This window comes from Mustelus asterias, chromosome 7, assembly GCF_964213995.1.
Source record: "Mustelus asterias chromosome 7, sMusAst1.hap1.1, whole genome shotgun sequence".
Classification (NCBI taxonomy): Eukaryota; Metazoa; Chordata; class Chondrichthyes; order Carcharhiniformes; family Triakidae; genus Mustelus; species Mustelus asterias.
The window spans coordinates 38135194-38162632 of NC_135807.1; the positions used below are offsets into that span (position 1 = coordinate 38135194).

Here is a 27439-nt window from a genome sequence, read left to right on the forward strand (position 1 = left end):
CGGAGCAACAATCATCATTGGGTCCCAATTCTCTTGAACCTTTCTGCACTTCGATGCTGCTCTGCATTTCCTGCGGGGTCTTTCGAACCAGGCATCTCCAGAAACGTGGAGCACAGTATCCCTCAGAGAACTCCTTCACAGTGCTGTAGCATTGAAGACACACACACTTTTTACAGCATTGGCCGCCATATAGTAAGTTTACTTATTTCTGTAGACTCCAGAGAATTCTCCTTAGCTCTAGCTATTCTAAGAGGTAAAACTTACATTTACCATCTCTTGACTGTGGATGCCTCAGTTCTGGTTCCATTTCAATACTTCTCAGCTAACTACTTACACAAGATTCTCAGGACCACTATAGATTCTTCCACTAGTTTCAACCTAGGCAATCTTCCAGCTTCTTCACAAAAATTCAAACTGAGATTAAGCCTCACCCGCATTCCACAGGGTGAATGATGCTGATGATGCCAATTTTTTTTATTACTTTGCTTACAACAAAGGTCTGTCATGCCTGACTTTGGCCTTCTTCTCTCAGTGAGATGAAAAATCTTTCACAAAACACTCAGATAAATTGAAACCAGAGAAGATCCACTCATTTCCGTAATAATGTCCTCAAACTGACCTTTAGTTTAGGCTTAAAAAAAAGGTTGGCACAGTGGTTAGCACTGCTGCCTCACAGCGCTAGGGACTCGGGTTCAATTCCGGCCTTTGGTGACTGGCTGTGTTGCATGTTCTCAGTGTCTGCATGGGTTTCCTCTGGGAGCTCCAGTTTCCTCTCTCAGTCCAAAGATGTGTAGATTAGGTGGATTGGCCATGTTAGATTGCCCCTTAGTGTTCAAGATGTTTGGGTTAGGTGGATTAACCATGGTAAATTTGCAGGGTTATGACTATACGTCAGAGGAAAGGGCATGGGTGGGATGTTCTTTCAGAGAGTTGGTGCCAGAAGGCTTGTTTCTGTACTGTAGGGATTCTATGGTTCCATGATTAATTATCTCTCATTTATTATTTTTCTTTGGTCTGAAATAAATGGGTTTCATAATCTTTTGAGGTTCAATGACTGAACACCTTTAAAATAATTTAGCCCTAACACCCAAAACAAAACATCTCTCTGGAGTGCACTTGCAAGCATTGCAGACATTACAACTCCAGCAGAATCGTGTTCAACCACAATCTGTATCCTCACGACACAACATATCCCCCACTCTATCATTACCATCAAGCCAGAGGATCAATCCTAGTTCAGTGCAGAGCACAATAGGCATGCAAAGAACAGCACCATGCATACCTAAAAATGAGGTGTCAATCTGATGAAGTAACAACACTGGATTGCTTGTATGCCAAACAGTATAAGCAGCATGCACCAGAGTGAGATATGTGATCCCACAACCAATGCATCAGATCTAAGCTCTGCAATCCTGCTACATTGATTGGGAATGATGGTGGACAATTAAACAACAAAGTGGGAGAGGGGGCTCCACAAATATTCCCATTCTCAATAACAGGGGAGCCCAGCATATCAGTGCAAAGGGGAAGGCTGAAGTCTCTGCAACCATGTTTAGCCAGAAGTGTCGCATAACTGATCCATCGTGGCTTCCCCCAAGGTCCCTAGCATCACAAATGCCAGTATTCAGCCAATTCAATTCAATCCATGTGATATCAGGAAATGGCTGAAGGCACTGGATACTGCGAAGGTTATGGGTTCTAACAACACTTCAGCAATAGTACTGAAGACTTGTGCTCCAGAACCAGCTGCACCTCCAGTCAAGTGCTTCCAGTACAGCTATAACACTGGCTCTACCTGACAATGCGGAAAATTTCCCAAGTAGGTCCTGTACACAAAAAGCAGGATAATTCCAACCGTACTAATTACCAGTACTGTCAATTGTTGGCAAAGTGACAGAAGGGGTCATCAACAATGGTATCCAGCAGCGTTTACTCAGAAATAACCTGCTCATTGACTCTCAGTTTGGATCCCACAGCCACTCAGCTCCACATTACAGCCTTGGTCCAAAAATGGACAAGATAGCTGAACTCAAGGGATAAGGTGAGAATGACTGCCCTCAACATCAAGGCTGTATAATACGATCAAGTGCGCCATCGAGGAGCCCTAACGAATCAATGGGAATCAAGGAGAAAATTCTCCACTGGTTGGAGCTATACTCAGCACAAAGGTTGTGGTTGTTGGAGATCAATCATCTCAGTGCCAGGACATTGCAGCAGATAGTACCTCAGGGTAGTGCCCTAGCCTCAACCATCAATGACCCTCCTTCCATTGTAAGGTCAGAAGTGGGAATGTTCACTAGTGATTGCATATAATGTTCAGCACCATTTGCGGCTCCTCAGTTACTGAAGCAGTCCATGTCTACATGCAACAAGACCTGGCCAACATTCAAGCTTGGGCTGATGAGTCAGAAGTTACATTTGTATCACACAATGACCATTTCCAACAAGAGAAAATCCAACCATCGCCCCTTGACAATTGCATTATCATCCCTGTATCCCCCATCATCAATATCCTGGGTAGATTCAGCGGTGGGGTGTTTTCATTGATCAGAAGCTTAACTGCACAAGTCATGGATATGTCATTACAAGGGGTCAGAAGCTGGAAATCTGCAGCAAGCAACTCGCCTCCTGGCTCCCCAAACCCTGTCTACCATCTACAAATTATAAGTCAGGATCGATGGAATACTCGTCTGAGTACTGCTCCAACATTCAAGATGCTTAACTCCATCCAGGACACAGCAGCCCACTTCATTGGACCTCATTCACCACCTTAAATATTTACTGCTTTCACCACTGGTGCAGTGGTATCAGTGTGTGCCATCTATGAGATTTACTGCAGCAACTCACCAAGGCTCCATTAACAGCATTTCCAAACCTGTGACCTCTTACCACCTAGAACAAGTAGAGGCATGGGAGCACTACCACCTGTAAATTGCTCTCCAGGTCTCTCAGCATCTTAACTTGGAACTATATCACTGTTCCTTTATTGTCGCTGGGTTAACTTCCTTGCTGACAGCACTCCTGGCTACCCGACATGAACTGTTGCAGTTCAAGGTGGCGGCTCATCACCACCTGCTCATGGAAAATTAGGGATAGGCAATAAATGCTGGTCTTATCAGTAATGTTCACATCGCATAAAGAAATACAATGTTTAGAAAATGCAAGAATAATGGTTGTATTTGAATAAGGGTCTGCACATGTTTGAGTTACACATTATAAGAACATTAACTTTCCCTTTTATATTTGAATATTATTCTTTCGTATCACTTTTCTGTCTTGCCCAATCTTGCCATGTGGCGAGTGGCCTTTTCAGTTGTCATAAATGGGAGATGTCAATTGACACTGAGCAACAGGAGACTGTGAAAGGGAGGCTTGGTTGTTTGCAAGGTTATCATTAAATGGTTACAGCACAGAAGAGGGCAATTCAACCCAACGTGTTTATGCCAAATCTCTGCAAACAACTCAGGTAGTCCCACTTTCCTGACTTTTTCCCCAAAACTCTACAAATATTTTCTTTTCAGTTAATGAGCCAATATCCCTTTGAAAGTCACAAAACTATGCTGCCTATACCATAGTCTCAGGCAGTGCACTCCAGATCCAAATCACTCACTACATAAAGAACTTATCCCTCATATTGTCTTTGGTGTTTTTACATAGGAACATAGGAATTAGGAGCAGGAGTAGGCAATTCAGCCCTTTGTACCCGCTCCGCAACTTAATATGATCATGGCTGATCTTATCCTGGTCTCAACTCCATTTTCCTGTCTGATCCCCATAGCCCTTAATCCCGCTCCTTCTTCCTATCCTTCCGCATCTGTCCAGACATCTGAAGCAAGTGGGCTCAAAGGTAACCAAGATTGATGCCAGCATTAAGCTGCCCAATTAATTCTCAGCCATGAGAGTATAGAGGAAGTAAAAGATGCGCTGAACCTCGTTTACACTTTGTGAGAATAATGGAGAAAAAGTGGGGGGGGCGATGAGAGAGAGAGAGGAGGGATGGCTGATGGCAGGGGAGGAAGGAAGGAGAAGTTGTGGTTCAGAATTTTTGGTCTTTAAGTCGAAAAACGCTTACTTCCCAATAATCAAAAACAAAATTTGAACTTGGAATCAATTAGCAAGCTACGCTTGAATTCCAATGAGTTGTCTTACAAATCTTCCAAAGTGGTCTCTGCTCCAAGTTGGGGAATTAAACCCTGGTCTCCCATATGACAAGTGGGGACACTCATGACTACACTAATGACGAGATGGGGCTGCTGAGCCAGACGATTCACACAGAGTTGATCAGCATGGTGCAAACCCATCACTTTACAAGATGAAATGTTGCCAGTGAAGGTCTCCACTCCCCACTGTTTGTCTCAGACATGCATGAAAGGAGTGTCACCTCCCTGCCAGTAGATGAAAATATGGAAGATGCATGGCTGGCAGGAGCAAAACCGGACTGTGTATGATATGCAAAGCAGGCAAAGAAATTGCCCGCACCTCCCATACATTAGCCGTGGAATCAGTAGGTTCTTTTTAATTTAAAATACGTTCAGTACAGTACAAATCTCTCCAAGAACTGACTCCACTGACATTTATTTTGTCACATGGATTTCGGAGGGAACATTCTGGCTTCTCAGCCTATCTCTTGAAGAACAGTATTTTGAGACAGGTCTCTGCACTTCATTGTGCCATTTCCTCAGCGATGGATTTGCTCATCTTGTCCTTCAGATACGCAACCTTCTGCCAATCAGACTTCAACTCCAGCCAATCATAGTATGGAACCTGCAGAGAGAAGTATCCCAAGGAAAGGGGCAGAACAGTAAATGAAGAAGGTTATTTTCTCAAAAGTCAAGCTTTTCACATCAATAAAATCCTTTACAGATACATAACTTATGTTGGAATCTAACTGATGGGAATCAGGTGTTTTATATATCAAATAATGGATAACTGGAAGTGAGCTCCAGGCTGGAATCTGAAATGTTCAAACAGTTTACATGTAGAATGATGGATGCCTGGGTTGAGTTAAGAGCCAAAATCTAATAGTGGGGTTTTGATTATTGATGCACACAATATTGGATACCCTGTGATGAGTTACAGTCTGAAATCAAGAATTTCTTTGCGATGGTTTATATGTAGAATAACTGATACCCGGAAGTTTGCTGCATACTAGAATCAAAAAGGAAGGATCAGGAAAGAAAACATAGAGCAAAGTGTGGGCAAATGCCAAAAACCTAAAACAGAAACAGAATTCTGGACCACAGCAGATCAGTCAGAATCTGTGGAAAGAACAGACAAGTTAACAACTTGACTCTAATCTATCATCAGGACTAAGAAAATGATCACTCAAATAGAAGCAGAGCAAATGGATGGGCAGGAAGAAATAAAGCACACATTGGAGCGAGGAGTGTGGGTAAAAGAAATTAAAAATATGAGAGACACATTGAAATGTGAATAGCAGATGCAGTGAAGGGTAAATGGATCTGAAATTGGTGCTGGCAAAATTAGATTCCATAAAGAGAAGGAAAACAGGCCAACACCGAGGACCCACTCACCCTCCACCTTGGGTGGTTTGTAACCCAAGCATCAATGCCACCACACCATTTCACATTCCTATAGAAAGGAGAAGGTATAGTTCAAACGTGAAGGTTTTAAAGGCAGTGTCAAAGCCATATTGTCTGTAGTGTTGAAAAGAAATACAGCAACTGCTCCTCGAGTTTTGTTTTGATTCTATTTAAGTGCAATTGATTTTTCCAGTCCTGATAAAGGGGTGATTCCAAAATGATCTGTATGGTACACTCCATACATTGTGTGTTTCTAGTATAATTCTGCATGTTGTCAACCTGAGCTGTAATTAAGAGTCTCACAGGACTTTAAAGCATTATTAATAATAAATTAATTGGCATAAATGCAGATTTGGAACTCTCTCGCAAGTTGGGCTACATATTATTAGTCACGGTAGTGGACTGTCCCAACACACTTCTGGACTTAGAGAAAGATTGATCCCTGCAACTTCACAAAAATGGTTGGAGGCTTACATCCACAACCAAGAATCCAGCAGCTTGCAAATGCCGGCGAGCCATAGCAAAGCGCCCCAGTAGATCCCGGCTCCGTGAGTTGTAGTTTGGAAATTCCCGAACCACAAATGCCAACCTGTGACGTTAAAAGAAAGTTTCATTTTGATTCTCAATTTGAACAAAGGGACATAGGCCACAGTATAAAGGAAACTCCAAGGAACAGCACTGAATGCAAAATTTTGTCTCCCCAGAACATATCCCTTGAAATGTTGCACATCAATTTGTTTGTTTACCTCTTTACATGCTACTGAGATCTTTTACAGCCCTCATTGTTGGCTTAATCCTCCTACTTTTATATCAGCACCAAATTTCAATGCTGGGTTCCCACGTTCAAATCAGCTACAAATATTGAGAACAAAATAGTGGATCCAGCAAGGACTCCTCTATCTATTTGCCTGAATACTGAATGTTTTAGCTTGCTTATGAAAGAGGAAGGGTGGGAATTTAGGCTACCGGATGAAGTGTTAATCAAACAAACTGCTTTATCCTGGATGGTATCCAGAAGAAAGGTCTTATTTTCTTGCACATTTTGCAGGAATATTGCTGAATAAGCCACAGATTACTACAGGGTTCAGTCTCTGTAAACTACTATGTCAGCGGCAGTCTTGTTGAGTTCCCGTGCTGACTAGAAACGTACGCAGTTTGTTCATTTACATTTAGGGAAGTCTTACTAAACTCCAGTCAATGTAGAATGGACCATTTCAATTGCCAATAACTTTTATCCAATATACATTCACTCCTTACCTCTTGGCTCCAAAGGGCAGGGGCTTTGTCCCCTCTGACTGACGTATATGTGAAGCAGTGTGCTCATGCACTGCAAGAGGCCTATTCTCAGAATCAATCAAAATTTCTCCATCTGCACACAAAGAAAGAAAGAAACAGTAATCACCCACAAGCAGTAGTGTTCTAACCCTTAATTCCCTTACTGTTCAAAAGGTGCCGCGGACCTGTAGGACACAGACAATTAGATACAAGCATGTCACAACCCACACTCAAAAGTCAGGAGTTCCGTGCCGATGAGATAGGCGACTGAGACAAAAGAAAACTACTAAATCAAACAAATCCTTCCGATACTCAGCAAAGCAGGTTAATGAATACCCGTGTTAGCCATATTCAATCAGGGTATTTGAGAGAAAAATATTTAAGTAACACCTTGTTCTGCTGAAATGGTTAAAAAGGGCAGTTGATCTGAAAACAAACGCAGCAGCCATTTTGCATCAGCAACGTTCCACAAACAGCCATGACTGAGCAGCTATTTTAATACTGATTGAGGGAGAATGTTTGTCAATATATTGGGAGAACTCTGCACTTTCTTCAATAGTGTCACGGGAATTCTAATGTCGCAGAATCAGACATCAGCAGCACAGTTGGTGGCATTCAGCCCATTGTCCTGAGGAAAATTCGACCCCATTCCCATACGTTTTTAATTCCTTTTTACCCCTACCACACTACCCTCTCCCCTCACAAAAAAACCCAGTTCTTTTAAATCTTATAATGCACTGTGCTTTCACCATGTTTCGAGCCGGATGTTCCCAGCAACACAAAAGCAAAATACTGCGGGTGTTGCAAATGATTTTTTTTTTTAATGCTGGAAATATTCAGCAGGTCAGGAAGAACATACGAACTAGGAGCAGGAGTAGGCCATCTGGCCCCTCGAGCCTGGACCGCCATTCAGTAAGATCACGGCTGATCTTTTTGTGGACTCAGCTCTACATACCCGTCCGCTCACCATAACCCTTAATTCCCTTACTGTTCAAAAGGTAGCCTCAACTGCAGCATCTGTGCCGAGAGATAGAGTTCATGTTTCAGAACGATAAACTAAACTGAAGAAAGGTAGAAATGTTAAGAGTTTTTTTTTATTCATTCGCGAGTTCGGGCATCGCTGGCTGGCCAGCATTTATTGTCCATTCCTAGTTGCCCTTGACAAGGTGGTGGTGACAACTGAGTGGCTTGCGAGGCCATTTTAGAGGTCAGTTAAGAGTCAACCACATTGCTGTGACTCTGGAGCCACATGTAGGCCAGCCCAGGTAAGAACAGCAGATTTCCTTCCCTAAAGGACATTAGTCAACCAGATGGGTTTTTCCGACAATTGACAATGGTTTCATGGTCATCAGTAGATTCTTAATTCCAGATATTTTTTATTGAATTCAAATTCCACTATCTGCCGTGGCGGGATTCGAACCCGCATCCCCAGAACGTTAACTGTGTTTCTGGATTAATACTCTAGCGATAATACCACTCGGTCATTGTCTCCCCAAGCAAATAGAATAGGGGGGGGTGGACAGAAGAACAAAAGGGATGCTCTGTGACAGGGTAGAGGGCAGGAGAAATTAACTCACTAAAGATTTCGTGATGCAAAAACCAGAGCATGGTAATGAGTATAGTAAAGGGGCAAAGGTGGTGTCCAGATGAGGCGTGTATGGTTATATAGCAGCTGTCTGAATGCAGTATGAAGGTATAAAGCCGGCAAAAAAAAAACCAGAATAAGATGAAGGCAGAAGTTGTGATCTAACATTGCTGACCTGAATATTTAGTCCAAAAAGGCTGTGGAGTGTAAAGACAAAAGATGAGGTGCTGTTCCTCGAGCTTGTGTTAAGCTTCAATGGAACATTGTAGCAAGCCATCAACAGAAAGGTCAGAGTGGGACAAAGGTGAAGAATTAAAATAACAAGTGACAGGGAGCTCAGGGCCACACTGTGGACTGAACCGACGTGTTTCACAAAGTGGTCCATTAGTCTATGTTTGGTCTCCCCAATGTAGAGGAAACCACACTGACAGTGAATACAGTATACCAAATCAAAAGAAGCACAATTAATTCTTGTTTCACTGGGGAGGAGTGTTTGAGGCCTTGAACTGTAAGAAGGCAAGAGATAAAAGGACAGGTATTGTATCTCCTTGCTTGAACAGAAAGGTATCGTAGGGAAGTGAGGGGATATTGGGGGTGACTGAGGAGTGGACCATGGTGTTGTCGAGGGGACAGGTTCTTCAGAATGATGAATTGGGAGGGCAGGAGAAGATGTACATTTCCTATACCAGTAGCCTTGTGCCAAACGTCTCCTGATCTCTCACTTTATTCTTTTGCTGATGATCTTTAGTTTAAGTCCCTCTCATTACATCACTTCACCTGACAAAGAAGCAGTGCTCCAAAAGCTTGTGATTTCACATAAACCTGTTGGACTGTAAGCTAACCTCTCATCTTGTCCGCCATATTCCAACACCGGCATCTCCACATCATCAGTACATTATGTCTCAGTTAAAGAAGGACAGCACTGATAATGCAGAACTGCTTCATTACTGCACTGGGGGTGTCAACCTAGATTCAATGAGCAAATTTGTGCTGCATTAGATTTGGATTGCTCCAGTAAAGAGCTGGCAGAAACTCAACGGCTCAAATGTCCTCCTTCTGTACTGTAAATCGCTGATATTGAAGTGGTCAGGACCTAGTCAAAACTCTTGATTTCTAAAAGTTGGATTAAATACATTGGGGGCAGTATTCACCTTTAGTTTCAGAATTATTTAATCATTAACAACCCCTCTTCAAAAAGCTACGTGGAGAATTGTATCCTGCATCTCAAGCAGCAATGACCAGTTAATCTATTTTTGGTAACTAGATAAACGCCTCCTCAACTAACACTCTGGATCAACAACAGTGCTGTTTCATTGACTTTTCAAGAAAACAGCACTTCCGACAATGTAAATTCCCCTCAGTAATGCACTCAAATATATGTTGGAAATTGTATCCTGAACCCGTGTGGATCTGGAAAGGGAGAGCCAGCTGAGTGCTGCATCTTTCTTTGCACGCTATCCAGTGACTGCTTGCTGTGCTTGTGCTTTAGAATATTCATTCTTGGGGGTGGATCAGGCTTGATTGCAGTATCCAGCTAGACCAAACAGCTTGCCGATATTCATGGTCCAGGCACGTAAGTGAAGAATTGCCATTTGGGTCAGTTACAGGAAGTCAAATGGCAGCAGTGGAAGTGTAGCCCAAAAAATGTTCAAGAGAAGAACTGACAGAGGAGAAAACTAACATTCTACAATTTTATTGACTTACCAATCACCCAGCCATACACAGTCTCGACACCACAGCGACACTTGGCCTGGTCTCCAATAGCAGTTTGCAATGCCTCACGCACGCCACTACTCAGCGGACTTTGCTTCTTCTTAGTTACAGAGGTCCAAGAATCCAGGCAGTGAGTTGGTAAATAGGGACCGCTATAATCGGGACACTCGAGTTGGGCTGTAGCGTTGACATGGACAAGCTTTAGCTTGTAGTTTTCACCTTTCTGTGCCTTGGTCCCTTCTAACAACAGCAGAAACAGAAATAAAGAAAGACATTGGTGACAGCCACGACACCAATCCCACCAGATAATGGTTCCGGTCTTTTAAGATGTGATTGCAGTATGCAACTGATATACATCCAGAACTAGTCACAAGGCAACATGCACAACAAATGCAGTCACTCATATCTGATAGGCAAACACATCAGCTAGTTTTCAACGAGCAATATGCTATGGATCACAATGATTTCATGCTTTCGGTGTTGTTGGTTGAGGGAAGAATGTTGGCCCAGACACTGAGAAAATGCCCTGCTCTCTAAGTAGAAGATATTTATGTTTTAGTAGATGGGGCCTTGGTTTAACCGCTCACCTAAAGATTTCTATGATAATACAGCACTGATTTAGTATTGCACTGGCTCTGGATTATGAGACCATATTATTTTTAGCTTGGGAGAAAATACTTTTATCTATTCTCAGGATATGGACAAAACTGGAGTAAAATGGTATTTAATTCCCATTACTAGTTAGCCCAGAAATGTGATAAGTGGTTGTATGAGCAAACAGCTTGCCAGCCATATTTAATTATGTAAAAGTTTAAAGTTTATTTATTATTGTCACAAGTAGGCTTACATTAACACTGCAATGAAGTTACTGTGAAAATCCCCTAGTCGCCACACTCCAGCGCCTGTTTCAGACTGTGGGAGCACTTGCAGGAAACCCGCGCAGACACAGGGAGAATGTGCACTCTGCACAGACAGTGACCCACGCCAGGAATTGAACCCGGGTCCCTGGTGCTGTGAGGCAGCAGTGCTAACCACTGCGCCACCGTAAAGCAAAAGCATTCGTATTCACTTGTCACAGCCAATAAATTACTTTGCAAGTGTAGTCATTGCAGTTTTGTAGACAAAGGTCATTGTCCATCTGCACAAAAAAGCAATGACCAGTTAATTAGTTTTGATGCTGCTGATGTGGGACTGGAAGCACATGAAGGCCCAAACCTGGCCAGGATGACAAGTTCCCTTCCCTGACCGACATTAGTGAATCAGTTAGGCATTTATGATAATCTGGCAGTTTCCACAATCACTGTTCTGTTACCAACCCACAAATGATCAGATTCGGTCAATTTCTTATGGTGGGGTATGAACTGACATATTCTATGAGCTAACCATTACCACACAAACCCATAACGTTTTCAACAAATCTAGTCAAAATAAAAAGCATACCTGCAATTCTTTGGAAGAAATGGTGATCAAGTACTTGACTGAGGTAAAAAGAGTTAACTTGCTGCAATATACATAGAGACCAGACTAGATCAACCAGCAGGAATGGATCCATCTCCTTCAGGGCACTGCTTAGCTTTTCATGAATCTGCAGAATAAAAATGGATATTTAAATGAAAAGGATACATTTGCTGACAAATACCCTTTGATAATACCAACTGAATCTAACATAAGGCTAATGGGTCCAAGGTCTTGCTTTTTGGATGAATTACTTTCCTCCCCTTCACCTTTTGAGCTTCCCTCACCCCGGTGTCAACTGCCTTCTGATACCGTACCCAGTGGCTGTTCAAGGGCAAGCCCAGACTGCAGATATCATGATGATATATGCAGTTAAGAGCCTATTTTGTCATTCCATCTCTAGAGATAGGATAAATTATTGGAGCCAAGTGTGAGGTCATTTATCTTGGACCAGAAGAAGATGAATTGAAGCATTTTCTAATGAGAAATTAGGAAGTGGAGAAGAGAGAGTTGGGAGTTCAAATATAGAAATCATTTAAAGCTGACTAATAGGTATGAAAAGTAATCGAAAAGGCCAACGAAACATTGACATTTGTCTCAGAAGGCCGGAACGCAAAGGGGAAGAAGTTATGCTGCAGTTGTACAGGAACTTGGCTAAATGCTATCCGAAGTACAGCATTCAGTTCTGGGCATCAGAAATGACTGTTGGCCCTGAGGGAGTGCAGCACAGGTTCTTCAGAATGACACCGGGACTTAGAGGTTTAAATTATGACGACAGGCTTTGGCTTGTATTCCCTTCAGTATAGAAGATTGAGGTGAGATAATCATTGAAATGTTTAAAATGATAAAAGTATTTAATACATTTTCTCTGGTGAAGGAAATTACAAACAAGGAGAAATAATTTTAAAATTTAATCTCGTCCATGCAGTAGCAAAATCAGGAAGCAAGCTTTCAAACCAAAGGCGACAGAAATCCAGAATTCTCTATCTGAAAAGGTTATAAAGCAGTCAAGGCTGAGATCAATAAGCTTTTGTTAGAGAAGAGTATTAAAGGATATGGAGCTAAGGATATGGACAGATAAGTAGAACCAAGATTTGGATCAGTCATAGTCCAACTGAATGGTGGAACAAGGTTGAATACCCTGCTCCTGTACCCAAGAGAACAATTGCTGCAATCCTAGTTGATATTATGGGGGTAACTTTAACCAAAACTGTCAGTGGTATGCAATACCAGTTTTACAACCCCATCCTATTCTACTCTATATTACTATATCAACCTTCTGACTCAGGCAAGAATTCCCATACCTCTCTACCAATTACCATCATTCTTACCTTAGCATAGAAGGCCTCTCCTATAGTTGGCTGATAATTGAGACGAGCGAAGGCCATAATAATGTTACAGAGTTGCACTTCAGTCATCTTGTCAGAACGCTCAAGTACATACTGTATAAGCAAACAAAAGATGTTAATATACCTTTGGTTATTTTCTTGAAAATGGCTACATATATAGAATCTCTACTCTGGAGGTCTCGTGATACAGTGGGTAGCATCCTTGCCTCTGGGCCAAAAGCTCCAGGTTCAAGTTCCACTCCAGCACTTGATGGTCAAATGAGGTAACATGGCCAAACAGGGCAAGTATCAACTTGCAAGTCCATCCAACATGTGCCAATGACAGGCAGTAACAGCAGGAGCTATTCCTGGTCTGCCATGTAATGGAAATAAATTAGAGCCTCTGCCATCACTGTCCATAGCTCTGGGCTACAACATGCATGTAAAAGTGTGTGTTGCCATATTGACTCCTTTGGGGCCAGTTGGCTCTGTTGACTGGACAGTAGGTGTGGATCTGATTGATGTCAACAGCACAGGGTTCAATCCCCATTCTGGCTGGGGTGGATTTGAGACCTGCCTCCTTGGAGATCACAAAGCTGTGGATTGGACCTGTCTTCAGGCAGAGAACTCAAGATATATATCAAACATTTGCATATATATATGATCATCTCCATCTCTCGATTAACTTCTGATTTAACTTGTTTAATTTAATTTGTAACTTACTACCATATATCCATCCATATATATATATACCATCCAAACTAGCTTTGACCATATATCCATCTCTGTGTACCATCCACACTATCAATGACCCTTTCCATCACTTTTCTGCTGATTGAGAGTAGACTGATGCAGTGGTAATACCAGTGCAACTTTCCACATTGCAGGTAGATGCCAGTGTTGGCGCTGTACGAGAACAGCTTGACCAGGGGGACAGCTACCATTCAATTAGCTTCCAGCCAGTAACTCATTCCTGGCTATCCATCTATTTACTCTGTACTATAAACCACCAAAGAAAAGTTCAATATGTGACCCACTCTAGATGTCCTTTATTCTGCACTGAAACCATCTAACTCCCTAGATTAGATCTCCGCCTGTAACTCACTCTTGCTTACATTATATTCTACGTATGTTCATATCTCCATTTGCTTTATTTAGCAGTCTCATTTTAAATAAATAAAGAAGCTTTAGCAATAATTATTAATATGTAGCTTTAGTTACATCACATTCTGCATCTTAATCTGACATTAACGAATAGCTCAAATAAAAAAGGGAAACTTACTCGAAGGAATTACTAAACTGTTACTTTTTAAAATTCCCCTTCATGTCTTAATCCAATATGAATATTCGTCCTTATCTGAACATTACAATTCACTCCACACAAGCATTAGTTCATTTCTTTTCAATCCCTGCATTAACAGTGATGATGAATTGCATATTAAAATTCCAGAATGAGATGTTGTATAAATCCTTACTGCATAAAAATGGCTGTAAAATATCAACAACCAAGGATGTGATTGACCAGTCAACGGCCGTGTGTGTGCGAGAGAGATAGAGTCATAGAGGTTTACAGCATGGAAACAGGCCCTTTGGCCCAACTTGTCCATGCCGCCCTTTTTTAAAAAAAACCCCTAAACTAATCCTAATTGCTCGCATTTGGCCCATATCCCTCTTTACCCATCGTACCCATGTAACTATCTAAATGCTTTTTAAAAGACAAAATTGTACCCGCCTCTACTCCTACCTCTGGCAGCTTGTTCCAGACACTCACCACCCTGTGTGGGAAAAAATTGCCCCTCTGGACACTTTTGTATCTCTCCCCTTAAACCTATGCCCTCTAGTTTTAGACTCCCCGACCTTTGGGAAAAGATATTGACTATCTAGCTGATCTGTGCCCCTCATTATTTTATAGACCTCTATAAGATCACCCCTCGGCCTCCTACGCTCCAGAGAAAAAAGTCCCACTCTATCCAGCCTCTCCTTATAACCCAAACCATCAAGTCCCAGTAGTATCCTAGTAAATCTTTTCTGCACTCTTTCTAGTTTAACAATATCCTTTCTATAATAGGGTGACCAGAATTGCACACAGTATTCCAAGTGTGGCCTTACCAATGTCTCGTACAACTTCAGCAAGACGTTCCAACTTCTATATTCAATGTTCTGACCGATGAAACCAAGCATGCTGAATGCCTTTTTCGCCACTCTGTCCACCTGTGACTCCACTTTCGAGGAGCTATAAACATGCAGCCCTAGATCTCTTTGTTCTGTAACTCTCCTCAATGCTCTACCATTAACTGAGTAAGTCCTGCCCTGGTTCAATCTACCAAAATGCATCACCTCGCATTTGTCTAAATTAAACTCCATCTGCCATTTGTTAGCCCACTGGCCCAATTAATCAAGATCCCATTGCAATTGGAGATAACTTTCTTCACTGTCCACTATGCCACCAATCTTAGTGTCATCTGCAAACTTACTAACTATGCCTCCTATATTCTCATCCAAATCTTTAATATAAATGACAAATAACAGTGGACCCAGCACTGATCCCTGAGGCACACCGCTGGTCACAGGCCTCCAGTTTGATAAACAATTCTCGACAACCACCCTCTGGCTTCTGATAGGACGGGATTTTCTAGTTGCGCGCAACCCAAAACTAGAAAGTCCCGCCCAAGGTCAACGGAACTTTGCATGGTCCATCCCTTTCCCGCTACAATTCCCATGGCGGGCAGGACGGGAAAATTCCCCCATAGAGTGGAAAGAAACCACCTCACAGAATGTACTTTCTCATCCCAATCTCCCTCGCTGAACAACGCTGTGTGGTGGAATTTGCAAAAGCAAAATACTGCAGTTGCTGGAAATCTGAAATAAAAACAGATAACGCTGAAAACTTTCAGCAAGTCTGGCAGCATGTGCGAAGGAGGGAACAAAGCTGCAGATTGATAACCTTTCATCAGAACTAGAAAATGTTACGTAATATGTGTAACAGTTTTTAAGCAAGTACACAAACAGAATAGGGAAGGAGGATGAACTAAAGGGAAGTTCTTTGATAGGGTGGGAGACATTAATTGACTAAAGGAATGACATTAAAAGAAAAAGGGAGGATACTGGTACAAGAAAAGGGTGGCCTACCAGAGGTATAAATGGCCATAGCAGAATCATTACCAAAATGTCTGAAAAAAATGGAACTAGAGGTTGGCATCTGAAGCGGTTGAATTCAATGTTGAGTGCAGAAGGCTGTAAAGTCCGTAATTGAAAAATAAGGCACTGTTCCTCTCGCTTCCACTGAGCTTCGTTGGAACAGTATATGGGGCCGAGGACAGAAGGGTCAGGATGGGACTGGGGTAGTGAACTAAAATGATGGATGACTGGAAGTTTGCATCACGTTTTGGATTGAATGTTCCTCAAAGGGGTCAACCAGTCTGCATTTGGTCTCCCATGTAGAGCAGACTGCATCACTAGCAATTAATATAATATACTAAACTGACAAAAGGTACAAGTAAATTCAATTTCACCTGGAAGGAATGCTGATGGCCCTAGGCAGTAGGGAAGGAGTTTCATTGTTGGAGAGGGATCTATGCAGGTTGGAAGATGATTGTCAGTTCCAAACTACAGCTCAGAAACACCTAGTGCTAAATCACTTGTTCTTTTCTTTTACAATTGTTGGGCTTCTGTCTGATGTGTGAGGGCTAGAGAAGGCGAATAAAATGTTTATTGAACGCAACATATCAAGTTCTGATGGCATCTTAGTTCTTCCACCATCTGAGCATTACAAGCATTTCCTGTGACATTCTAAAATCTTCTTGGTTATCCTCCTGTCCTGAAGGTGTTATCATGCTTGGGTAACTTATCACAAACCACCATTCTCCACCTATAATTATAGCTAAATCTTATCCTGTACTTAGCCGTCATCCATTCATATGCCCCATTTAGCCGGAACCTCAACCAACTTCCATTCTGATCAGGATCCTGAGCTATGCACTGCACTAGTTCCAACTGCTGCTGCCACATCCTATCCTGCATCAAGTACTGTTCAACACTCATGCCTGTCCTCCTTCACCTTCTCCTTGGTCTTCACTGACCAGCTCTTCCAGGGGTTCAGTCAAAACTGGTTGATGCAACACCCTCAACTCAAGATGCAGATCCCACTCATCCAGCTTTAACCCACCACATATTTTCCCCACTTCCTTTGCACTACCTTCTCTAGGCATAACCTTCATCCCTGTTAATTCCCTCTGGAATCTTCTTTCCACCACTTTGCTCCCAGCTTAAAAGGCCTCCCCAAAAAACTACTTACTAACGTCCTCCAATCACATCATCTTACATTTCTCCTTTTTTCTGAGCAGCCACGTGGGAATTAAAGTACAGGTTGTTGTAGCCTCCCAACTCCAGACTCTGTGCATCGCAATGCTCCATCGCTACTGTGGACATGGCCAGCTAATGTGGCGATGCTGGCGTTGGACTGGGGTAAGAAGCACGGTAAGAAGTCTCACAACACCAGGTTAAAGTTCAACAGTTTTATTTGGTAGCACAAGCCACAGCTTTCGGAGCGCTGCCCCTTGTGTCTATATATGCCCTGTTTGTGAACACAACTCCCACTCACCTGATGAAGGGGCAGCGCTCTGAAAGCTTGTGGCTTGTGCTACCAAATAAACCTGTTGGACTTTAACCTGGTGTTGTGAGACTTCTTACACAGCTAATGTAACACAGATAAGGGGGGTGGAATTTGGCCTTAAAGAGAACGTTCCAATATCTATGTTACTCTTTGCTGCCTCACCTGTGCCAGAGCCTCAAACAGAGGCAGATTAAGCCACTTCAGGTAAGCAAACGACTTTGTGCATCGCATGACATCAATAGGGCTCAGCTCTGGTACCCTCGGAAGAAGCTCAGCGGCTAAGCGTTGGAAAACTTGCGTCTGTTGGAAATTCAGTTTCCCTGTCGGAACATCAGAAGGGAAATTAATTTTTTTCTGCAGTTCCTGTCTTGTATTTAATGAAGTCAGGGACATTTGTTTGCTACAGGTTTCTTTGTGGGGACAATTCCCAAATCACACTGCAATGGGAGCTGTCAATCAAAGACAAGGCATTTGGTCACACAAGGGTGGGTGAGCAAATCTGCACAGTTAAACTATGTCGCTCCCCAACACCATTAGCATAAATACTGCAGCAGCTCACTCACACTTCTACATGTTCTTTACTGGGCTATGAGTGGAGTCTGAAAAAAGTAGACATTAAAAATAGCAAGATGGGTGCAGAGAAAATACAATCATAATTAAGAAAAGGAACAGTGGTGGGGAAGGCAGGACTGTGGGCACCCGGGCCAAAGCTAAAGTTATAAAAATGCCTGTTCTAGATTAAATCAGGGGAGGTGATCTGACAAGGAATTTAAAATAGCAAAGAGAATCAACAGGGTGGGTAGAGTGACTGCTCCTGCTCACAATTAAAGTTAAAGTTTATTTATTAGTGTCACAAGTAGGATTACATTAATACTGCAATGAAGTTACTGTGAACATCCCCAAGTCGCCACACTCCGGCACCTATTCGGGTACACTGAATGAGAATTTAGCATGGCCAATGCACCTAACCAGCACGTCTTTCGGACTGTGGAAGGAAATCGGAGCACCCGGAGGAAACCCACACAGACACAGGGAGAACGTGCAGACATCGCACAGACAGTGACCCAAGACGGGAATCACACCAGGTCCCTGGCGCGCTGTGAAGCTGCAGTGCTAACCATTGTGCCACCGTGCCACCCAACTGAGTTAAAAGAAAATCCACTGATAGCTGTTCACATTGTTGTGAAAACAGAAGCAAATGTTTTCATCAAAAACCATGCCCGTGTCTTACATCTCCACAAATTACTTATTGGTCTCTGATTCTACTCTTTTCTTAGTTATCCTCTTGTTCTTTACATGTTTATAAAACATCTTTAGGTTTTCATTGATTTACTTTGACAATGTCTTTTCATGCCCTCACTTTGCTTTCCTAATTTCCTTTTTAGTCTCACGCTTGCACATTTTATTCTTCAGCAGGCTATTGGGTGACCGGAATACAGAAAGGCACCATACGAATGCAAGTTCTTCATCCTTTCTGTGATGTTCCATATACAAATACCCAAATCTCTTGATAAAGTTTCAACCTGCAACTCCCTCTCTCAATTATACAGTATTTGAAAGATTGCTGGAAAACCACCAACAGACCCCTCAGTAAAGAAAGGTAGTATGACCTTCCAATTGTGCAGTTTCCAATGAAACAAAGAACAACTGGTTTGCCCCCAGGCGCTAATGGAATTACTGTTTACCCCCAGCATTTTGATTTTATGTCAGAATTGCTGCATTTACAGTAGTTTCTTTTTAACTGTTAAAATCTGTTTGTAGGTGCCCTCACAGGAAACACTTTGTCGTATAATCCTGGTTCATGCGGCGCATTGTCACATTGCTCTCACTGGTCAGAGACTTTAGACTTTCACAAACCATAAGCAAATGCCATGTCGATCAGTACTCCAGTCTTCAAGTCACAGTGCTTCTGCATGAAATGATATGAGAGGGCACGGAGCAAGGGGATGGAGCGCCGATTCTGCATTGCCAAAGCCAATGCCACCTTCCTTGTGTCTGCAGGAGTGAAAAACTCGGCCAGTTCCAAGCCCTGAAATGTAAAATTAACAAATATGCAGTCAAAATCCAAACTTTGTAGACTCAGGAGAGGAAAGAACTTGTATTCATATTGCACCTTTCACAATCTCAGGATATCACAAAGAGCTTTACAGAAAATGAAGTGCTCTCCGAAGTATTGTCACTGTTGCAATGTAGTAAATATGGTGACCAATCTGCACATAGCAAAGTCCCAGAAGAAGCAATGAGATCATAACCAGATTATCCATTTAGTGATGTTAGTTGACAGATAAATGTTGGCCAGGCCACCAAGAGAATGTCCCTTTCTATAGCGGTATGGAATCTTTAACTTACATCTAAAGGATACATAAGGCCCAGGATTAATGCCCCCATCTAAAAGATGGCACCTTCAAACGAGGCAATGCTTCCTCAGTATTGGATTGAGGAGTTAAGCCTGGATTATACGGTCATGCCACAAGAGTGAGGTTTGCACTGAGCCCAGCATGACAGCCGAGTCAGGAACAGGCTGTTACGCACAGATGATGGTGAATGTGTGAGCAGTCTACTAACTTAAAAGCGAATTGGGTAGAGAAACTGGAATTGGTATTTACACCATAGAAATAGGCCACTTGCCCCAACAGGACTATGCTAGCATTATTACTGCACACGAGTCTTCTCTCACTCCACTTACTTGATCTCACCATAACAACATAGTCTTCTAATTCCTTTCTTCCTCATGTATTTATCGAGTAACCCTTTAAATGCTTGCAGCATTTCAATTTATAACACACTGTCTGTTGCTGGCTGCCACAAATATTATGCACAATAGCATGCCTAAATGAATGCATATGGTCCGTGGTATAACATAGTACACTATTGCTGGGATGTAACATTGTTAGGCAAAAGGCACAAATGCACAAGTCAGGCATGTGATGTAATACTCCCCACTTGCCTGGATGGGTGCACCTCCAACAACACAAGATGCTTGACACTATCCAGGACAAAGCAGCCCACTTGGCTGGCACCACATCCACAAACATCCACTCCCTCCACCATTGATGCTTAGTAGCAGCAGTGTGTACTATCTACAAGATGCACTGCAGCAATTCACCAAAGATAATTAGACAGCACCTTCCAAACCCACAACCACTTCCATCTCGAAGGACAAGGGCAACAGATACATGGGAACATCACCACCTGCAAGTTCCCCTCCAAGCCACTCACCATCCTGACTCGGAAATATATCGCCGTTCCTTCGCAGTCGCTGGGTCAAAATCCTGGAATTCCCTCCCTAACGGCATTGTGGGTCAACCCACAGCACATGGACTGCAGCGAATCAAGAAGGCAGCTCACCACCATCTTCTCAACGGCAACTAGGGATGGGCAATAAATGCTGGCCAGCCAGTGACACCCATGTCCCACGGTTGAATAAAAAAATTATGATGATAAAACACACTGTTTGGGTAATATATACCTTATCTTCTAGTCTGTCCATCAGTACACTTGATAGGTGTCCAAGCTTCGTCATCAATGTGGCCACAGTCTTGGCATCTGCAATTTCTGTCCACCGCAGCTCCACATTTTTTATTAAGTCACTAAGCAGCACTTTCTGCCCTTCTGTCCGTGCGTAGCTGGTGTAGTAGTCGGCCAGTGAAGTGAGATTTTTCAAACTCAGACGCCGCAACCTCCAGTGAACCTCATTTTCAACAGACCTTAGGACATGGTTATTGGCATTCAGTCTGACCACAATGAAGCTCCGCAACAAGCTCACCAGATTCCCATTCCACACTGAAGAAATCTGAAAAGAGAAAATTACAAAACCAGAGATCATACAACCAGCTGGGTGTGAGGGCCAGGGTCAGCAGGACTTATCCCTTGCTGTATTAATCCATTTCCCCACAGGGTGGCAATGGAAGTGTTGTGTTGAAATGATTGCAATTTCAGGCCAGAGGGAAGTGTATACTCTCACTGATCAAAGCATTTCAGCTGCTTCCCTTTCACCCCTACTGTCCTTACACTTCGTGACGTTGCTGTACAGCTTTTCTTTAACACGGCGCTTAACAAGGAAATTGAATGACACAATGAGGTCATTGGTACTGTGAAGAGTAAGCTGCCAGCTGCATGCTCCATGAGTTGGGGCAATTTGGTGGTGTCACTCTGGTTAAGAGTCAGGGAAATTTCCAGGGTGCTAACCCCGAGGAGGGTTCACACAGGGCAGGGTCACTTCCCTATATAAGTTTCGCGTAGAAAAAATTCCTGACCGTTTGTGAGCAATTTTTAAATTAACTCTTGTAGCAAAGAGAGAATGCAAGAACTGAAGGGAGTGTGTATATGAATGCAAATAAATGATTCATGAGGGAGACAGCCTGAGAGGGTTGTAAGACAGAGTGTGTGTGAGGTGAGTCTCTGTGTCAAAGTGAGTGAGTAAGAGATTGAGTGTGAAACAGTATGTGAGACTGTGAGTAAGTGTGTGTGTGAGAGGGAAGGAGTGAGAATGAGAGAAGTTGTGTATCTGTGTGTTTGTGCTCATGCATGTGTGGGAGAATGAATTCCACATCCTTTTTCAAAATTCATTCTTGGGATGCGGTGCCCTACAACTACAGAATAGTCTGCTAGACCACTTCAGAGGACAATTATAAGTCAACCACTTTGATGTGGGACTGAATTCACAGAAAGGACAAAATGGGTCTGAACATGAGATTTCTTTCTCAAAAGGACACAATGAAGCATTTGGATTTTTACAACAAGCTGGCAGCCTCAAGGCCACTTTTACTATTACCAGATCTGAAAGCGCAACATAATATTCCACTGTTATTAATGACTCTGAGCACTTGACTGAGGGTGAATTGCGCACAAAAGAAAGCCACTAACCTGGCTGTCAACAATATTCAACAACTGCTGGAAGCGACTGTCTCCCAGGACATCCTGAGTCTCCAGCTTCTGCTCCACCACTTGGCGGCACGTGCGGATAAGCAGTGCGGCTGCTTGGTTCCCATTGATCTTATGATCTGAGGGAATCCGCAGGAGCTCCTCTGCATTCAAAGCAGATTCAATCAGTTCATCCACTTTCACGCGCTCGGGCTGACTGGCGCATGTGTGCTCGGCGGTAGGTGTCAAATCAGGTGTGGGACGGTGAACGGATGTGCAGACGCCAGCCAGTGGCGCTGGTGACCGGTACGGTTCTGCTGTTCTCCATCTGCAGGTGGTTAGCACAGTAGCAGGAGCTGGCACAGCGAGGAATGAAGCACACAAGTGCCGCGTGCATCTGTGTATCAGCCGAGCCGCCATCTTTGTTGACAAGGAGGGATAGAAACTCCTTTACATTTACATCGCATACCTAAAGGAAAAACAGAAATTGTGATGACAATGTTAAATGAGTACTAGCATTTACAGCAATGACTCCCACTGTGTTAAAATGTCGCAGTGCTTAACATTGGAACAGAAGTTAGCCATTCAACTCCTCCAAGTAAGTTTCACCATTCAGTTCCATGTTGTCTGATCTGTACCTCAACTTCATTTATCCATCTTTGTTCCATTTCCTTTCAAGCCTGCTATCATTTTGGTGAATCTGTATTACTTCAGCTTTAAAATCAATATATTTTTCCTGAGGTGCAATGCCCAAAATTGTGGTAATATTCCAGATGGTCTGACCAAGCTTTCATGCAAACATACAACCCGACATTATTAGACTACAAGATCCTACGCACTGCAGTAATAAATGACCAGTTTGTTTATTTCCTGATTGAACAATGTTAGCTGGGATACCAGGAAAGTCCATGTGTTCTACTTCGAATAACGTGATGGGACCTGAAAGGTCCACTAATCACAGATAGACGGGAACATGGTTTAAAGATTCAAGCAAAATACTGTACCTCCAACATTGCAGCACTCCCAGTATTACACTGGAGTATCAAACTAGATTATGTACTCAAATATTGATGCGAGAGTTTAAAAATCCTATGAGGACATTTCTGCATGAGTTCCTCAGGATGTCCCAGGCCTAACCACCTTCAGTTGCTTCATCAATGACCCTCCCTCCATTGTAAGGTCAGAAACAGGGATGGTAGCTGCAAAAATGCACAATGTTCAGTACCATTCACAACTCCTCAGATGCTGAAGCAGTCTGTGCCCACATGCAACAAAACTTGGGGAAGGTGGTAGCATAGTGGCATTGTCACTGGACCAGAGACCCAGAGCAATTGTCGTTTTCTCCTTATACTGGTATTACATAGAACATAGAAAAACTACAGCACAAAACAGGCCCTTCGGCCCCACAAGTTGTGCCGAACATATCCCTACCTTTTAGGCCTACCTATAACCCTCCATCCTATTAAGCCCCATGTACTCATCCAGGAGTCTCTTAAAAGACCCTATTGAATTTGCCTCCACCACCCCTGAAGGCAGCCGATTCCACTCGCCCACCACCCTCTGTGTGAAAAACTTCCCTCTAACATTTCCCCTGTACCTACACCCCAGCACCTTAAACCTGTGTCCTCTCGTAGCAGCCATTTCCATCCTGGGAAAAAGCCTCTGAGAGTCCACACGATCTATGCCTCTCAACATCTTATATACCTCTATTAGGTCTCCTCTCATCCTACGTCTCTCCAAGGAGAAAAGACCGAGCTCCCTCAGCCTATCCTCATAAGGCATGCCACTCAATCCAGGCAACATCCTTGTAAATCTCCTCTGCACTCTTTTAATCTTTTCCACATCCTTCCTGTAATGAGGCGACCAGAACTGAGCACAGTACTCCAAGTGGGGTCTGATGAGGGTCTTATATAGCTGCATCATTATCCCCGGACTCCTAAACTCAATCCCTCGATTGATAAAGGCCAGCACACCATACGCCTTCTTAACCACCTCCTCCACCTGCGGGGCCGATTTTAGAGCCCTATGGACCCGGACCCCAAGGTCCTTCTGATCCTCTACAGTACTAAAAGTCTTTCCCTTTATATTGTACTCCTTCACCCCATTTGACCTGCCAAAATGGACCAGTACGCATTTATCTGGGTTGAAGTCCATCTGCCACTTCTCCGCCCAGTCTTGCATCCTATCTATGTCCCTCTGTAACTTCTGACATCCCTCCAGACTATCCACAACCCCACCAACCTTCATGTCGTCGGCAAAGTATTCTTGCGAAGTCTCCATGAGTGCGAGATATAAAGATTTGACATGCCTCCTTTTTCAGCAATACTCAAGTTCTGTATTACCAAGCAACTATACATATAAAATTTGCAGAGGGCTTGAAAGGGTCGATGCTGATTTTATGGCTGGCAACTTCAGAACTAGCGGATACTGTCTCAGGATAAGAGGTTGGCTATTTAGGACTCAGATGAGGAAGAACTTCTCAAGACAGTTGTGACCTTTGGAATTCTCAACCTCCGATGTGCTGTCATTACTCAATGAATATACTTGAGGGTGAGATAGGTAAGATTTTTGAGAGTAAGCGAATCAAGGAATTCAAAGATAAGTTGTGAAAGCTTGAGCTGATGTTCAGCCATGATCTTATGCAATGGCAGTGCATGCCCAAGCAGCCATAAGACCTCCTCCTGTGTTCTAAGGGCAAAGCATTAGGAGAGGGGAGTATGGATTAAATGGTACAATTCTAAACTGGGTACAGGAACATATGTACATAACAAATCTTTGAAAATGACAGAAGTTTGAGAAGGCTGTTTAAAAAGTTTATGGGATTCTTGGCTTTATAAACAGAGGAATCGAGGTTCTACTGGAGTTTAGAGCTTTCAAGACTAGAATTGATAGATTTTTGTTAGCCAAGAGTATGCATGTACGTGGAGTAAAGGCAGGTGAATGGAACCGAGGTGCAGATCAGCCCTGATTTAACGTCAAGTTGGCTTGAGGTGCAGGATGACCTGCTCCTTTTCCTTGATGTTACCACATAGGACTGTTGAGTGTTGGTTCAGATTATCTTCAAAAGACAGGGTGGGATATATCCTGCTTCAATTGTATTGAACCTTGGTTAGCCTACACCCTGGAGTGTGCAGTTTTGATCCCCTTACCTTACAAAGGATATTACTGCCATAGAAGGAGTACAACAAAGGTTCACCAGACTTGTTCCCACGAGGAGGGACTGTCGTATAAAGAGAAATTGAGGAAACTGGGTCTGTATTCTCGAGACGGTTTTGAAGAATGAGAGCTGATCTCATTGAAATCTTCAATACTTACAAAGGGCTTTACAGATTAGGTGTTTCCCATGCTTGGGGAGTCTAGAACATGGGGACACAATTTCAAAGTAAGGGAGTAACCTGGGACCAATATGAGGAGAAATGTTTTTACTCAGCGGTTTGTAAATCTCTGGAATTCGGTACCTCAGAAGGCTGTGAAAGCTCAGTCACCGACTATGCTTAAAGCAGAGATTGATAGATTTCTAAATACTAATGACATTAAGGGATCGTGTGGGGGAAAAAAAAGCCATTGAAATGAATGATCAGCCATGGTCATGTTGAATGGCTCTTGGGGCTGAATGGCCGACTCCTACTCCTGTAGATGCTTTCAGGCCGCTCAGTTATCAACCTCAATATAGCCGATTAATAGGGCAACTCAGCAACTCAATGGTAATCTTTTGCCATGTATAAAGTGTCCGTGTTTCAATTTTATTTTATTCTTAACATTGCAAAGGACAACATACATGTTATTGTCCTGAATCTTCAGGAATCACTGAATGTTTACAATGAATGTAAATAAACTATTTGTATCAATTTTTTTTGTTTAATAATAAACTTGTGTTTATAGCGTGAGCCCTGGGATGATAAATTATCTGCCAAAGCAAAGACAAGCAGACAATAAAGGAGCAAATAATAACACTCCCATGAACCAAGCTTACAGTGGTAAGAGTGCACGATTTAACCCTTCAGCCTCACAATGTGCATCTGGCTTTGAGGGTGATGAAAATTGAAACTTTTTTGGACTGTTTGAAAAATTCAGTTCTTTTTGGTAAGTGCTTGATCGACATTCTCCTGTTGCTGATATAAATAGTTCCAACTTGCACAGCAAGAACACAGTAAGGTTTATATATAGGGCTTACAGGTAACAATGCTGAGGAGGTTGATGACTGGGTGCAAGTTGAATGATAGGAATTTACAGCATGGGCCATTGGACACACAGAGTCAACAGCAGCCAAGGAGCAACCATACAGCCGAATCTCTCTTGTCAGCTCCGGGCCCATAGTCTTGTATGTTACACACCAAGTCCATCCTAAATATTGGAGGGGTTCTGCTTCTCACCCTTTAGACAAATTCCCACCGCCCCGCTGGGGGGATGGACTTCCCTCAATTCCAAACCTCCTATCCTAAATCTATGTCCTCACAGGGGAACGTGACCTTCCCATTCACACTGTCAAACCCCTCACAATGCTGCACACGGGAACAGATCAGCCCTCAGCCTCCTCTGCAGGTCAGGAAGGTGGGTGCGAGTGGTAGAGACTTGGGATAGCCGGCGGTGCCGGGCCCGCGGAAGGATGACTCGGCCTGTGAGGCCAGGCCGGGCCGGGCCGGTCCCGGGTGAAGCGGAGCTGAGCCGCTCCGGTCCGGTCCAGGCCAGGCCGGGGCCACCCGCTTCCCGTCTCCATTTCCACTTTAAAACGCGCGACTCCACTCACCCAGTTCCGGAATGGCCGCCGGCATACGTCATCAGGACGGAGGCGATCACGTGTACAGGTGGTCGCCAGAGTAACCAGTCAGTTCGACCAATCAACTCGTCCGCATGACGTAACACGCACACCGCGACCACGTGCACAGGAAGCCTGCGAAGCCGAGCCAAGGGACCATGATCACATGACGGGGGCTGGGGTGGTGTCAACCTGTGCTGCTACCTCCCACCCTGCAATAGGCACATAGGGCCAGAGGGCAGAGCTGTTCAACACTTGGGATGTTTCAAGAGCCATTGACACAAACAAAATAGCTTTAATCCAAATAAA

The 27439-nt window shown here is 43.3% G+C and overlaps 1 protein-coding gene across 1 annotated transcript; it reads right to left on the bottom strand.

Annotated features, from left to right (window-relative positions):
• Positions 1 to 4501: 4501 nt before the first annotated feature.
• Positions 4502 to 27188, bottom strand: tbrg4 (transforming growth factor beta regulator 4). Its single transcript, XM_078215892.1, has 11 exons — positions 27122 to 27188; positions 22378 to 22843; positions 20981 to 21304; positions 19369 to 19540; positions 17674 to 17831; positions 12903 to 13013; positions 11557 to 11701; positions 10108 to 10356; positions 6801 to 6912; positions 6018 to 6132; positions 4502 to 4764 (listed from the first exon to the last, which is right to left on the bottom strand). Exons 2-11 carry the CDS (start codon positions 22792 to 22794, stop codon positions 4663 to 4665), a joined length of 1905 nt encoding a protein of 634 aa, XP_078072018.1. The 5' UTR covers positions 22795 to 22843; positions 27122 to 27188; the 3' UTR covers positions 4502 to 4662.
• Positions 27189 to 27439: the final 251 nt, after the last annotated feature.